This window comes from Zosterops lateralis (genome assembly GCF_965231275.1).
Source record: "Zosterops lateralis genome assembly, chromosome: 16".
NCBI classification, from domain to species: domain Eukaryota; kingdom Metazoa; phylum Chordata; class Aves; order Passeriformes; family Zosteropidae; genus Zosterops; species Zosterops lateralis.
Genome location: NC_139776.1, coordinates 8,090,898 through 8,106,375, shown reverse-complemented (window position 1 = coordinate 8,106,375; position 15,478 = coordinate 8,090,898). Strand labels below are relative to the sequence as shown.

The following is a 15,478-nucleotide window of genomic DNA, read 5'->3' as shown; positions in this document are numbered from 1 at the left end:
TGGGGTCTGCTCACATGAAGTGAGAAGCTGTGACCTGCCTTCTTTAGCTTCTTTAGCCTTCCTCTTCCCCAGGGCCTCTCTGGAACCCCACGACTGCTCTGGTGCCTTTGGCAAGTCTGTGGTGTGACAGACTAGCCAAGAGAGTCATAAGACAGGAACAGAGATGGAGAGCAGCAGGGCTGGGATGCTGCTCCTGTGCAGCCCAGGCTGTTCCCAGCTTTTGCTGGGTGCAGGTGCAGGAATGTGGCTCCATCAGGCTCATCTGGCAATACCAAATCCATCTCTGCTCTACTGGGGACGCCACAGGCAGGGACTGCTGGCATGGACAGAGAGCTGGAAACTGGGCTGTTGCCTCCCAGTTTCCATTGTCTCTTCCCTGTCTTTGGTGAGCGGCAACAGGTGTGGCTCTGTGATGGGCCATGGTGCCAGCAGCACAGATGAGCAGGATGGTGGCCAAGCAGGAAGTCCTGGGGACGCCCCCCGTGGCTCCAAACATCACCTTTGCCCGCAGTTCCTGTTTTGGCAGGGATATAAAGGTGGTGTGGGCAGGGAGAATCCAGCATAGCACAGCACTGCATTGCAAGAAGCCAGGATGGGAGTGCGGAGCTTGGCAGTGGCTTGTGGGGCACTGGCCTTGTGCCTGGCACTCACCACAGCCACCAACCCCGGCTTTGTGGTGAGGATCACCCAGGCAGGCTTGGACTACGGTGGGTTCTGCTTCTTCTTTCTCTCCTCACAGGTGTGCTGGTGGCAGAGGTGTGGAGCCAGGTACCCTGTGAGAAGTGCAGGGTCCCAGGTCAGCATGGGAGATCATCAGCCATGGGTGCCGTGAGGAGCACACGGCTCCATGTGAGGAGAACACGGGCAGGATGGAGAAAACCTTGGGCAAGGGTGCCAAATGCATGCCCAGGGCTTCCCCTGTTGCACCTGCCTGCCCCCCACCCCACAACTTGATGGAGCCCCTGCAGAGTGGACCAGCCTTGTGGGGTCTTCAGGGAGGTGTAGCCAGGCAATGTAGGAGACTGGCACAGCAGAAGGGTCTTGGTCTCACAGCATGTCCAAGTAGCAAAGCCATGAGCCTGGAGGAGGGAACTCCAAAGGAGAGAGGAGCTCGGGAGCTTTGGGATGGGGCAGTGACTGAGATGAATGGGCCCTGTGCTACTTTTATTGAGTACAGTTATGGATTGAAATACACTGTGTGAGAAGCACACAGCAGCTCTGTGTGCTCGCAGAGCTCTGTGCACAGAGGTTTGCTTTAAAGCCAGCCTGGGAGGCAGCATCACCTGGATCTTTCTTTTGATCCTTCTGCTGCATGCCCGGTGTGTGCTCCAGCTCCTGTGGCAGTGGTGGAGTGATGCTCTCCCTGTGTCCTTGCAGCCAATCAGCAGGGGATTGCAATCCTGGAGAAGGAGCTGGCCCAGCTGAAGCTGCCAGACATCTCGGGTAAATCGGGGAAGGTGCGCTATTCACTCTCCAGGTGAGCCCTGCCAGTCCCGTGGAGACATCCACTGCTACCCAACCCAGGCGAGGGGCAGGAGGGGTGGGGAGGGTGGGGAGTCCCCAGAGCAGTGGGGACCATCCTGTCCCCTCCACAGCTCCCTGAAATGCTGGCCCTGTCCTTGGTGCAGGCAGATATGTTCCCCTTTTGCTCCTTGCCCAAGAGGAAAAAGGGAACCGGGGTCACGGTACTCTGGGTATGGGTGGATTGTGTGCAATCCAAGCCTGTGTAGTGGAGATTGCCTTGCCTGTGGGACCAGGGCATACGTTCCCATGTGGAGCAGAAGCCCAGCTCCTGTGGAAATGCCAGTTCCCTGCTGCCCCAGGTGCCTCTGCTCCTGCAGTGCAGCGTTTGGTGCTGCTGTGGGTGGCTGCAAGGGCCACATTCCCAAAGGTGCCTCCTTGCACTGCGTGTCCCTGCCAGGCATAGCTTTGCAGCAGCAGAACTGCAGCTGGGGATGCTCCCAGTGGAGTGACTCCACTCCCTCCTGCTCATCCTCTTTCCCTCCTTTATTGTATGCCTCTGTGCCTCCATAGCCTTGTGCCTGGGAGTGAGGAACCACTGTACAAAGACTTTTTTTATTATTCTTGTATTTTTAGTCTGCGTATTCCCAGTTTCCGCTTGCCTCACTCACGGATTACCCCGATCTCCAACGTGGGCCTGCAGGTGTCCATCTCCAACGCCTTTGCCGAGCTGAATGGAGACTGGCGGGTGAAGGTGTTCTTTGTGTGAGTGTCCAACTCTTCTTCTCTCTGTTCAGGCTCCCACTGTGTCTCCCTCTCTGGATCAGGACAGGTTTTTTCTCCTTACCTTCTCCCTTGTGTTCTGGGCAGCTGTCACTTTGCTCTCCAAGATATGATGGATAAAACAGTGTGGGAGGCATGAACAAGGCACATGATGGGGGAGCTATACATGGACCCTCAGGTCTCTCTTCAAACTCCTCTACTCACTCTTACTCCCCTCTATTTAAAGGCTACCTCTCCTAATTTATGTGCCAATGAAATTTGTTTCCCCTGAGTTTAAACACTCTCCCAGTCTCCTCCATGGATGCACCATACATCAGGGAGACTGATCTACATAGATCCATCCTTAAGCTGATTTGAGGTCTCTTCACCAGGCCTTGGTATTGACAAATGTCCCTTTTTCATTCCCCTCTCCCTGCAGTCGGACCCACGGATCTTTTAACCTGAAGGTGGAAAATGTCTACCTCACAATCACCCTGAGGCTGGGCAGTGACACCACTGGGAAGCCCACCGTCAGCACCGCAGCCTGCAACGCCCGCATCTCCAAAGTCCGTGTGCGCTTTTCGGGCAAGTTAGGGTATGTAACTTCACTGGAAGGTTTGGAAACACTGTGTGTTAGCCCACCTGCCATGGCAATGTGGCTCTGCCATTGAATGTGGCCCTGGTGCAAGGCCTGTTGGCAAATAGGAGGTTGCCTGGTCTTAAATCTGGCCTGAATTTCTCCTGCTGTGGCTGCATATTTAACGGGTGTGGTTAAGGCAGACACCAGACTTCTGTGGTTTACCAGCGAGTCTGTTTGCAAATGTAAACCCTAGGGCAAAGCCAGATGCCAAATTGGTGTGGGAGTGATGTTCCCAGGGTGTTACATCTCTAGAGTCTCCCTTTCCAGGGCACAGATTTCTGCAGTATGGATATGAGCTAGACAGGACTTCTCTGTTTTTGTCTGCAGGTGGCTTTACAACCTGTTCCGCAAGATTATTGAGTCCAAGTTGCGGAAGAATTTGGAGAGCAAGGTATGTGAGCACAGAGGGCAGGATCCTGGGTTTTCTGGTGGTCTTTAGCCTTTAGACTTGTAGATTATGTATTGGATAGATCAGATGTACGGATGTAACTGGAGACAGAGCATACACCTGTGGGATGGGTTAATCCTCTCAGTTGCTCTGCTTTGGCTGAGTCCTGGCTGCTCAGCACGGTTCATTCCTGCATGGGCCACATGAAATTCCTTCCAAGGATCTCCCCAGAGCTGAACTGTGCCGAAGGGAAATTGCTGCAAGCAGACGCTTGTAGGTATAAACCCTGCTTGTGTCTTAGACACTTCATGTGCTGCCTGATGAAAGGAGACAATCATCACTGTGTGCTCTTTTATTTAAGCAGGCTCTGTCATGGAGCAGGGAGTGTGGCTGAGGCTCTGAGTGGGGGCTGTGTCCCGGCTGCCTCCGCTCAGCTCTCTGGCCTTTCTGTTCCACAGATCTGTGACAATGTGGCCAAGTCTGTACAAAACGAGCTCCAGAAGCAAATCCAGACTCTGCCAGGTACTGGGGGCCTGCAAATGGGTTTAGGAGCAGCTCTTCCTAGCTTTTCCCAGCCATCAGGAATGTTTTACCTTGTGTTCACTCCCTATCTCCTGGCCTTCTGGCACCCAAGCTGAGAGCCAGGGAGCACCTTCTCAGCAAAGATAAATCACTCTGTGTCCTGTTTGTCTGTGGAGATCCCCTGAGGATCTGTGCCCAAGGGCTAGCAGGGGCTTTGGCTGCCTTAGCTAGGGGTCCAGGCCATTCCTCAGCTCCAGGAAATGGCTGTGAAAAAGCCAGGAGAAAATTGGGAGGTTTTGTTTCTTAGCAGAAGCAAGCACAGGGGCAGCTGGTAGTGAGGTGATGCACCAAGAAGCCCAGGCATGGCACTGTCCAGATGCCAGCAAAAGCCATCTGCACCCTGCTTTCCCAACAATGCCATTCTTACTCCCCTCTCCTCCTCGTGTTTACAGTCACAGCCAGGATAGATGACAAGATTGGGATTGATTACTCCTTGGTGGCACGCCCAAGGGCTACTGCTCAGTCCCTGGAGCTGGACCTGAAGGTGAGAGGTGGGCCTGGGGACACTTGATTTGGCCAATGCCATGCGCAGGTGGGAACCAAGGTTTTGGTACCTGCTGCCAATGCTGTTTGCCAGCCTGAGTGAGCAGGTGAACCCCACTGCTATTGGCAGCCCTTCTCCACATCTCTCCCTCCTCCCAGGGTGAATTCTATTCCCTGGGTCAGCGCTCCACCGTCCCCTTCTCACCACTGCCACTGGCCTTCCCCTCGGATCACGACCGCATGGTTTACTTTGGAGCCTCCAGCTACTTCTTCAACACAGCTGGCATTGCCTACCACAAGGCCGGAGCACTGGTTTTTGAAATCACAGAGGCCATAGTGAGTGGCATGAATGGGCAGGGTTGGGAAAGAGCTTCCATTTGCTGAGGTGCTCTGGAGCAGCCAGCAGGCTTGGAGAAGTCCCAGTGAGAGAGCTGGGGGCTGTGGGATGGGGCTGGGCTGTCAGACATGGCAGCATTTGGGGATGGGAGGGCTTGCCAGGGCTCCTCTGTGCCACATTGCCCCAGTGTGACAGTCCTCTCCCTGCAGATTCCAAAGGATGCGAGATTCGGATTGGATACCTCTTTCTTCTCAGCCTTCATTCCCCAGGTGAGCAGTCTGGCCCTGCCTGCCCAGAGCTCTTGCACACACAGGCTTTGCTCTGTGCCAGGTGCTCTCCCTCAGAACCAGGGGTTTGTGCCATCATTCCCATCCTCTCCCTCCTCCCACACAGCTGGAGGAGATGTACCCAAACATGACAATGAAGTTCAGGCTGTCAGCTCCCACTGCTCCATTCATGACTATTGGACCAGGAGGAATCTCCTTCCAGCCCATTGTGGATATCCAGGCTTATGCCATCCTTCCCAACTCTACCCTGGCTCCTCTCTTCCTCCTCAGCCTGGTGAGTTCAGACACAGACAAAGGCAATGGGGCAGAAGGGAGTTTGAGCTGTGCCCAGTCCTGCTGCCCACATCCTTCCAGGGGAAGTGCCAGGTGCTGTTCAGGCACACTGGGGGTGTTCCCAACTAAACAACTGCTGAGCTGAGAAATGTGAGGTTTAATGCTGGGTGCAAACACACCCCTGGATGGGCAGTGGTGTGTTTCAGCTGTCAGAGCCATTCTCCCAGGTGTCTGCTTTGGGGTGAGGTGGGGTGAGCACTGCCAGAGCTCTGTGCTCTCTCCTCAGACAGGGAACATGTCCGCTGTCATCAACGTGCGATCCGGCCGCATCGTTGGGAGCCTGGATGTGGGCAGGTACAGAGGGGAGCACCCACTGACTGGGCCAGGGGTGGCAGAGGGTGTTCCTTTATTGGGTGCCAAGGACAGAGAGGGGGTGGGAAGGTCCCAGGAATGTGGGCTTGGTGTGGAGGGAATGAGCTGGGGCTGGAGGGAGAGGGATCTGCATGGCCATTGCTGGGTGGAATCGCTCCCTCCTTTGGGACATCCTCCATGGCACCACTTCTGTCCCTGTGCAGGATCCGGCTCTCTCTGAAGGATTCGGCTGTTGGCACTTTCCAGGTAAGTTATCCTTGACCATGACCAGAGCCCCCAGCGTGGAGCTGGCAGCCTGCTGGGGCCAGGACGAGGGCTCATTCTCTGCTGCCTCCCCATATAGGACCCCACATTGACCCTGCAGCCGCCTCCCGCCTTAGCCTGCAAGGTTGGGAAAGGATACAGAGCCAGATCTGTTGCTGTTCTCACTCCAACATTTCCTCCCCTGCCAGTGTGGCCAGACAAATCTGGTCTCTGGCAAAGTGTGTGCCCATCCCAGCTCATCTCCTTTTCCTAATTATCCTCCATTCCCTTCATGTCTCCTGTCCCACAAGCTAAAGGTTTTCCTTCCCCTCTCCCCACTCCCCAGGTGGAAGTTCTGCAGTCCATAATGAACTACTTGGCTTCTGATGTCCTGCTCCCACATGTCAATGGTGAGAACCTAGTGGGGGGAATGGGAGTACTGGAGCACCCTCCACTCAGGTTGCTCTGTCCAAGTGGTCCCAGCTCACTAATTAAATCCTCATTGCCAAGGCTGATCCTGGGAAAAGTGCGTGCAGGAGGCGGCTGTAAAGCGGTGGGAGCCTCTCGCTGCTCTGACAGGCTCCCAGCAGCAAACGCAATGGAAAAAATGAGCCCTATGCATATCCTAATGCTTTCCAGACCCTCTCCCCCAATCCCTGCTTCTCCTGCCTCGCCAGTAGTCCAGACCTCAGTGGGGCTGGTGGCTGGAGGGGCCGAGGGGGCTGTCATGGCACAACACGCAGCCCTGCCCCAGGAGATTGGGAAGAGTTTCTTGTGTCTGCCCCAGGAGCAGTGGAGGAGAGGCAAGGGATGGGGGGAAGGAGGTGGCCACCTTTTCTGTTCTCTGCTCTCCCTTGACTCCCATTCCCATCCCAATGCAGAAAACGTGTTTTGTCTTTTCCAGCTCGGTTAAATGAGGGCTTCCCTCTGGCACTGCCAAACAGGATTCAGCTCTCCAATATCCTCGTGAGGTTTCACCAGGTGAGTGGGGGGCAGCACCTGGTTCCAGCTGGGGTCCATCCTGCTGTCCCCAAAGCCCTGCTTACCAGCACAGCCTCCAAATCCAGTTCCCCAAGCTGTGCTGGGAAGTGATGGATGGGATGGTACTCTTCAGCTGAGGTCCCAATGGCCCAGCAGTAAACCAGAGCACACATGCCAATCCATTCTCCCATCAGGGATGTGGTAGGTGCTGGGCAATGCAGCTGCCAGGGCCAGTGGCAGCTCAGCACTTTGTCTCTTTCTCCCAGAATTTCCTGCTGCTTGGAGCAGACGTTCACTTCCAGCCTCAGGGATGAAGATAAGGCGATGAGAGCCCTACAGCACTAAATATGCTGCATTCACCACTTTGCCCTTCCCTGCCCCTGATTCCAGCACCAAAGGTCACTGCTCCTGCCCGTGCCCTGCACTGCTGCCTTCACCCAGATCCCTCATCCTCCTGCTGGGGCCTCACCTGGTGCTCCCATGAGCTGGGGTTGCCCTGTCCTGAGCCAGTCCCCCTTCCTTCCTCTGAGCAGCAATAAAGGTGCCAGTGCCGGGGCCTGAGTGTCAGTGTCACTGTTTGTACTTGGGGCTACACTGGGCCAGGTGGGAGCTGGAGCAGGATCAATACCACTTTGCTTGGCTGTTTCCATGGCCATGGCCAGGCACCACGGAACACCTGTGTTCTGCTGTCCTGTCCCTTCACTCCAGCCTTGGGGCAGTGTGCTTGGAAAGAGCACAGTGGAAAAGGCCCTGGGGGTGCTGGTCAACAACAGCTGAACATGAGCACCCGGTGGCCAAGAGGGCCAAGGGCATCCTGGCCTGTATCAACTTGGCCTGTAACCAGTGAGGCAGCCAGAGCAGGGAAGGGATTGTCCCCCTGGCATGGGTGAGGCCCACGCTTCAGATCCTTTGTCCAGTTCTGGGTCCGTCACTTCAAAATGGACATGGAGATGCTGGAGCATGTCCAGAGCAGGGCAATGGAGCTGGGGAAGGGCTGGAGCACCAGCACCAGGAGAGGCTGAGGGAGCTGGGGGGGCTCAGGCTGGAGAAAAGGAGGCTCAGGGGGGACCTTCTTGCTCTCACAACTCCCTGACAGGAGGATGCAGACAGGTGGGGGTCAGGCTCTGCTCCCAGACAGAACAAAGAGGACATGCTGAACCAGGGGACTTTTAAGTTGGATATTGGGAAAAATTCCTTCACAGAAAGGGTCATTAGACCTTGGAATGGGCTGCCCAGGGAGCTGATGGAGTAACCATCCCTGGAGGTGTTTAAGGGAACACTGGACAGGGCGCTCAGTGCCTTGGTCCAGTTGACATGTTGGTTCTGCGTCACAGCTTGAACTCGATGATCTCGGAGCCCCTTTCCAACCTAATTAATTCTGTGATTTTGCGATTCCCGCGGCGGCACCGCCCAGCGGCAGGGCGGGCCCGGAACGGCGGCGGGGCGGAACGCGACGCCGAGGGGTGGAGGCAGCGGCGGGGCTGCTTTGTCGGAGCACGGCGAGGCCGCCCCGTCCCCGCCCGGCCGGTCCGTCCCCCAAAGCGCCCCCCCGGCCGCGGCCATGCTGCCCGGGGCCCGAGCGCTGCGGGCGGCGGGGCTGCTCCGCCCGCCCGGGGCCGCCCCCCGCACCGGGGCCGCCCGCAGAACACGCTGCGGGCCGGGACAGCGGCCGGAGGGGCCCGGCGTCGCTCTGCCCGCGGGTCCCGACCTGCGGCACTTCCTGAGGGCCGCTGCCGCGCGGCAGCCGGGGCCGTCGCAGGAGCTGCCGCCCGAGCCGGGCTGTACTCCCGGGGCTCCCAAAGGTCTGTGGGGCTTCGGGGCCGGAGCTGTTGTGCTCAGCCGAACCCCGCTGCTGTGGCCTCGCTGCGAGTCAAGGGCAGCCGTAAGGCCGGTGCAGACAGTGGTGCTCCACAGCCGGAGCAGAGTGGGGAAAATGGGTTGTTAGGGAGCTTTTGGGGCCCTGAGGGGGTTTTGACGCTGGAAGGAGTTTAGTCCTTGGCTGCAAAGTCGTGTGTGTTCTTCCACCATGGAGCTGGGCAGAAAGCAGGTTGCTGTGGCACCTGCCCGTGGTGTGTGCTGGGCTGTCAGTGGTGCTGTGGCAGCCCCTGTGGGGCTGTGATGCCCTGGCTGGGATGGTTTTAATTGCCATCAGTGCTGTATATCAGTAAGGACACAGCTGCTGCTGCTCTGCAGTCACAGCCCAGCCCTGCTGTGTTGCAGCGCACACAGGTTTCCCAGAGTCTGTCCTTTGGTTTATCTGTTTTGGGCTGCAGGTGCAGGCAGCTTTTGTGCTGCTTCCCTGGCTCCAGGGGTGGGATTGAAGGCTTCTTCCCGTCGAGCAGGGGATAGGACAGGTGGTGGGTGGGAGCTGAGCAGGCTCCTGTGTCACACACTGTTTGTTACAGTCTACCTGGAGACCTACGGCTGCCAGATGAACGTCAGTGACACGGAGATCGCCTGGGCCATCCTGCAGAAGAGTGGCTATGCCAGGACAAAGGAGCTGGCTGAGGTAAGGCAGCCCCCTGGCAGCTCTCCTGGAGCACAGCTCTCACTCCCTGGCTGTGCCAGCAAGTCCCAGCTTTTCTCTGGAGCGCAACCCTGTGGGATGTTAGGAGTTCTGCAGTCTGAGTTCTGTGAGGTGAAGGAAACTGCTTAACAAGTGTGGTAGAAAGCTGTGGGTTGTCTTTTTTCTTTAAACTACTGGGCTCCATCTCAGTTGGAGAGGGATTGGACACAGCAGGATCCTCCAGTCTCATCTTTGAGTTTGCTTTTACCATTTAGTGAAGACTCTGCTTGTCTTCTGTTTCTTTCTTGCAACTCCTTTTGTTGAAACCTGCTGTGTACTCAGGCAGATCTTTTTCCCTGAGTTAAGTGAGTTTTATAGCTTCAGGTTACCTGGGTAGGGCATGAGAATTTATTGTTTGGGTTTTATAGATTTTTCTCTTTCTGTTGTTTTTGATGTAGGCAGATGTGGTTCTTCTTGTCACCTGTTCTGTGAGGTAAGGAAATGTTTGTCGCTGGTTTGGGACAGTTTTTAAGGAATTAACATTTGAAAACCAAGGCAATAAAGGTGTTGCATGAGGAAAGGAGTGTGCAGCTGCTGAAACTGGCTGTTTAGTTGAGGGTAGGGCTAGCTGGTGCTATGGTTTACAACGTTAATTGTGCTGTGAATTGCTTCTCTGGGTAGTGAGAAGTTCTTTGGTAGCGTAAGCTCTATGCATATGCAATGGGCAGTGAGAGACCTGCACAATTAATGATTTCATTTTAAAATATTCTGTCTTCTCTTGAAGCAACTCTGTGGTACAGTGTCTATACTTATGACATGTGAGAAATATGTTTAGGGGCAACTTGATATAAAGAGAACTTTGCTTGTTTTTTCTAAATGCAGAAGACACCAGATGCTCCTTGTCACTTGCAGGGTACCTTGTACTGTGGCCAAGGCACTTTTTCTCCCCATGAGCTTAGTCCCTCAGGTGTTTCTGCTATGGAGATGCTCTCAGGCAAACAAAGTGATAGCAGATAAGATAAAGAGCCAAGGCATAATCCCCACACCACAAACGGCACTCTCAGGTGCCATTAGATTCCCTGCCTTTAGCTGAATTGTCCTCACAAGGCACTTGGGCCGCTTGAGGCCGGGGCTGTGCTCAGCAGCAGCAGTTGGAATGGCCAGTTTTCCTGGTCCCCAGGGAGAAGGCAGAACAGGCCATCTGGAACCGTCTGCAGCACCTCAAGGCACTGAAGGCCTGGCGGCCCCAGGCTCGAGCTCCGCTCCGCATCGGGATCCTGGGTAGGGCCCTGCTGCCTCACCCGTGTCCCACCGGCAGCTCCCGCCTGTCCCTGGGGTGAAAGCAGCTGGGGAGGGCTGTGGGGAGTGACAGAGGGCGGGCACTGCCTCCTGAGGACCCTTCTCTTTTGTTGGCAGGATGCATGGCCGAGAGGCTTAAGGAGGAGATTCTGCACAGGGAGAAGCTGGTCGATGTTGTGGCAGGACCTGATGCCTACCGTGACCTTCCCCGGCTGCTGGCAGTGGCAGAGTCTGGCCAGCAAGCTGCCAATGTCCTGCTGTCTCTAGATGAGACTTATGCTGACATTCTCCCAGTCCAGACTAGTGCAGGTGGCACGACAGCATTTGTGTGAGTACCTTTTCCCAGTGCTTGTTTCTGTGGCTCCGGTTTGGAAATCTGCTGTGCAGAGCATATGTGTCAGTGACAGCAGCTGCCCAAGAGATGCAGTGCCTGGCTGCACTGGGTCTCCCAGAGTGTGTGTGTGTGTGTGTTTGCTGCTGCTTTGCTGTGTGATTGAGCCCTGGAGAGTGTGCCCTGAGCTCTGGCTGTTGTGGACTTCTCTCCCTCTCCTTTGGGAATGCTGACTCTCAGACTGATGCTGCATTGAGTGATTTCTGTGCCACTGTCTCTTCCTGAAGTCTATGCCTCTCTCATCCCCTGCCTTCAGTGATGCCCTGCCCCAGGTTCTGCTATTTATTCTTCTAATCCTCCACACGTTATTTCTTCTGATTGTTTAGTTTTGGTGATAACATTGTCAGACATGTAATCAGAATCTGCTCGGTGTGGCTGTAGAGTATGGAAGGACAGTATCACTCTCTGCAGGAGTGGGATGTAGAAGGATCTTTGATCACTGCCAGTCTGTGCAGTGGTAGTGGCAGTCTGTGCCTCATTAGTTCTTTCCAGCTTTCCCGGAAATGTGCAGGAAAAATGAGGAGGTGTCAGCTCAGGGCAAGCTGACTGCAGTGTGGGTGGTCTGTGTGTGGAACTTGGCTGCAGGCAGCAGTACTGGGCTCATCTTGGGCAGGATGCAGCGTGGATGATTCTGGAGGAGGGAGGTGTGACCTGTGCTTTACCTCTCGGCAGGTCCATCATGCGGGGCTGTGACAACATGTGCAGTTACTGCATTGTGCCCTTCACCCGAGGCCGGGAAAGGAGCCGCCCCATCGCCTCCATCCTGCAGGAAGTGAGGATGCTCTCGGATCAGGTGAGGCAGAGCATCCTCCCCCCTGTCCCAAACCATGGGAGGAAGGGTGGTTCCTGGTAACAGTATTTTCAGTGGTACTTGTAACCAGTGTCACTGCCTTTATCTGCAGAGTTGAGGTTGTGGTGGGGCTCCTCCAGTGGCTTTTTGATTCCCTTTGTAATACTCCATCACAGACAGGGAAGGGAGGGCTTCTGTTGGAAACTCCTTGGAGTAAACCCATGGGTGCCCTTTTAGCTTAGCCATCCTGCTCAGGTTGTATTTCTTCCTCTCTTTACTTTGCAGGGAGTGAAAGAAGTGACCCTCTTGGGTCAGAATGTCAACAGCTTTCGAGACCTGTCTGAGGTGCAGTTTCAGTCAGTGGCTGCCCCAGGCCTCAGCCGTGGCTTTAGCACAGTCTACAAAGCCAAACAGGGAGGTTTGCGCTTCTCACACCTGCTGGACCAGGTCTCCAGGATTGACCCAGAAATGAGGATCCGTTTCACCTCTCCACACCCCAAGGATTTTCCTGATGAGGCAAGTGTAAAATAAACACTTTGGCCTCTGCTTGCAGGCAGCCAGGCAGCTCTGAAATGTGAGGTATGAGCTATGCTGCCTTCCCAAACTGGGAATGGCAGCTCCTGGGAGTTGGATGTCGGGGCTTAAGCTGGCAGGTTTGCAGTTTGCTGACTTTTACCCAGGGAAGACTCTTCCCTTGGCACTCTGGTACAGTTAAGCTGACTGACACATCTCCTGATCACTTACCACAGGTCCTGCAGCTCATCCAGGAGCGACACAACATCTGCAAACAGCTGCACCTCCCAGCCCAGAGTGGGAGCACACGAGTCCTGGAGGCCATGCGGCGAGGGTGGGTCACCCCATGAGGAGCCCCGTGTCCTGCCCTCTGATTTGGGCTCCTGGTTTCTCCTCACTGATGTTGTGAGTTTCCAGTTAACAAATCCATGTGCTGTTCATTGCAGATACACAAGGGAAGCATATTTAGAGCTCGTGCACCACGTGCGAGACATTATTCCAGGTGCGTGTTCCTTTGGCTTGGTCTGAACTCGGCACAGCTGCATCTCACTGTCCTTTCCCGAGTGCAGCATTCCTGTCTTCCATGAGGGAAGAGTACAGCTGTGTGCCTTTTGTAGGAGTGAGCTTGAGCAGTGATTTCATCACTGGGTTCTGTGGAGAGACAGAGGAGGATCACCAGCAGACGGTGTCATTGCTGCGGGAAGTCCGCTACAACGTCGGCTTCTTGTTTGCCTACAGCATGAGACAGGTGAGTGCAGGCCCTGGTGGAGAAGGCTGTTATCTCTGGGTGTGTCCCCTAAACTCCTCAGTGCTGTTTCTCACAGTAACACGTTTTTTAAAAAGCTGTTGAAAATCATACCCAAAGACTCGGTATACTGGTAGATGTCATTTGTCCCAGGCAGCACTTGCAGGGTATGTGGTTCTGCAAGGGCTGTTGTTGTGCCTGGGAGGCTTCCAGATTCTCTGTAGGAGTGTCAGGGTTGGTAACTGCTCGGTGACCTGGCCCTGCAGATGCACCAGGGTTATTGCAGAGAAGCAACTGTGTCAGCAGACACTGCAAATACATTATTTACTGATGAGGAATGTGCTGATGGAGCTGGGCTGGAGCCCAGCTGTATGGGTCTGTCAGTCAAGTCTGGAGGAAGTGGCGAATTTTTGAGAAGGTATTCCATGAGAAGAGTGGGTAGTTGGTTAGTCTCCATTACAATGCTCTCCAGAGTGTGTGATACTGTTGGGGAAGAGGACAGGAGGTTGGGAAACATAAGGAAGCAAAGGGATTTGGATCACCATTCAGTATACAGATTAGAAATAGTAGAATCTGTTGCCTGTCTGTGGACAGCCAGGCACAGGCACATCCCACACAGGAGCTGCAAAACTGTTTTACAGCCACTGATACTCAGTGCCCTGCATCAGACCTTCTGCCTAAAAGGTGGAGAAGAAAGATGTGAGGAGCACGAGGACATGGCTGGCACTGGAATAGTTCTTTTGTGATACAAACTGAAATGCTGTTGGAATGTGGGAAGTTGTTGCTGGCGGAGCAGTGGAGCTGACTGGGGTCAGACAAAGCTCTGGGCTCAGGCTGGGTGCTGAGGGGCTGCACTGGCTCTGTGTGTGCAGAAGACCCGGGCGCATCACCGGCTGCAGGACGATGTCCCCACAGACGTGAAGAAGCGGCGGCTGGAGGAGCTCGTTGCTGCCTTTCGGGAGGAGGCTGCCAGGGCCAATGCGGCGCTGGTGGGACAGGCCCAGCTGGTGCTGGTGGAAGGGGTGAGTGGACCTGGAGTGGAATTGTCCTCCTCCTTTCTTGCTGGCTCTGAGGCTGTGCACAGCAGTCACCACTTCTCACTTTCTCCTTGTAATCCCAGGACTCCAAAGACCATTTCTTCACACTTAAGCAGGCAGCCTGACTTTTCCAGAGCACTGAGCTGAGCACAGGGGACGGGATCTGTTAGGGATGCATCTCTGACCAAGCACAGAATTTGTGCCTTGGTGTGTGAGTGTCACCCAACAGCTCTGGCCACAATGCGCTGTTCCAGGGCTTGGTTAATGTGGGTTTAATACCATCAATAGTGCTCAATTAATTCCTGAGGCAATAAAGCCCAGCAGTGAATCAGAGCAATTGCCATACAGGTAATGTTCCCTGTCCTCTTTCCAGCCCAGCAAACGCTCTGCCTCGGAGCTGTGTGGGAGGAACGATGGCAACATCAAGGTGATCTTCCCTGACGCCGAGCTGGAGGATGCTGCCGAGTGCGGGGCTCCAGGCAGAGCCCAGCCAGGGGACTATGTGATGGTGAAGGTGACTTACCTGCACTACTCATTTCCTTGCACAGTGCTGTTCTCTAGGGCAGCTGCTGCCAGAAGAGCCTAAAATTAGAATGGATCCTCCCCAGCCTTTCTGTGCCTGAGGATCTGTGTTGTTTCTTTCAGGTAACCTCTGCCAGCTCACAGACCCTGCGGGGAGTTCCGCTCTGCCGCACCACCTTGTCCCGTGCTGCTGCTTCTCACTGAGGGATCCCTGCTGCCCCTGGATGGAAGCAGCACATATTCTCCATGAAGAAACAAGGAAGTGTGGTCGGGTGCAGATGTGGTAGAATCAGGGAGATATATATGTATATTGAAATTTATTTATGAAATAATAAAATACATATATATTTCTGCTTTGGTGCCAACTTATCTCTCATAGGTATGTGCAGGTTCAAAGGGGTAGAAGCTGTGTGTGAACTTGCAAAATCCAAGTACTGTGAGATTGTGTATTTTGACTTGCTCTGAGGCTTGTCCCACCCTCACAGTGCTGCAGGTCTGTCCTCTGACTGTGATCACATCTTCTGGCACAGCCCAGCCTGAGTGATGTGCAGAGTAGTTCCTCCCTACGAGCTCAGCTGAATTAAGGAGCTGCAAAAGCGTGTAGTACCTACAAAACACAGCCCCAGTAGCTGCTGGAGAATAGTGGGAGTACTGTCAAAGTGTAGAAAGAACTGAAATAACAGAAGATTGATTAATTCTTTCCAGATATTGGCGAAACACTTGGAAAGGGGATGCAAGAACCCACACCATGCTTGTGTGTTGGAATGTGGTGTTGGACTGTGGAATGAAAAATGGTGTTTAGTGTGCATCAGTGAATCTGTTGTGTCTGGGCTGAAGGAATGCAGCCTTGCCCTGGTACTGGGACA

At 54.6% G+C, this 15,478-nt stretch overlaps 2 protein-coding genes across 2 annotated transcripts; both read left to right on the top strand.

Moving 5' to 3' along the window:
* The first annotated feature begins 580 nt into the window (after positions 1 to 580).
* On the top strand, positions 581 to 7,154 carry LOC310916010 (bactericidal permeability-increasing protein-like). The gene is made up of 15 exons (XM_083873242.1): positions 581 to 707; positions 1,378 to 1,477; positions 2,098 to 2,226; positions 2,663 to 2,818; positions 3,191 to 3,254; positions 3,710 to 3,773; positions 4,226 to 4,317; positions 4,476 to 4,652; positions 4,863 to 4,922; positions 5,047 to 5,214; positions 5,500 to 5,567; positions 5,789 to 5,831; positions 6,175 to 6,238; positions 6,733 to 6,809; positions 7,076 to 7,154. Exons 1-15 carry the CDS (start codon positions 593 to 595, stop codon positions 7,121 to 7,123), a joined length of 1,425 nt encoding a protein of 474 aa, XP_083729368.1. The 5' UTR covers positions 581 to 592; the 3' UTR covers positions 7,124 to 7,154.
* A 1,211-nt stretch (positions 7,155 to 8,365) lies between these two features.
* CDK5RAP1 (CDK5RAP1 mitochondrial tRNA methylthiotransferase) lies at positions 8,366 to 14,922 on the top strand. Its single transcript, XM_083873238.1, has 13 exons — positions 8,366 to 8,611; positions 9,215 to 9,318; positions 9,774 to 9,808; positions 10,496 to 10,596; positions 10,732 to 10,942; positions 11,678 to 11,798; positions 12,081 to 12,311; positions 12,545 to 12,642; positions 12,755 to 12,810; positions 12,926 to 13,056; positions 13,926 to 14,075; positions 14,464 to 14,604; positions 14,736 to 14,922. Exons 1-13 carry the CDS (start codon positions 8,371 to 8,373, stop codon positions 14,814 to 14,816), a joined length of 1,701 nt encoding a protein of 566 aa, XP_083729364.1. The 5' UTR covers positions 8,366 to 8,370; the 3' UTR covers positions 14,817 to 14,922.
* The last annotated feature ends 556 nt before the right edge of the window (positions 14,923 to 15,478 follow it).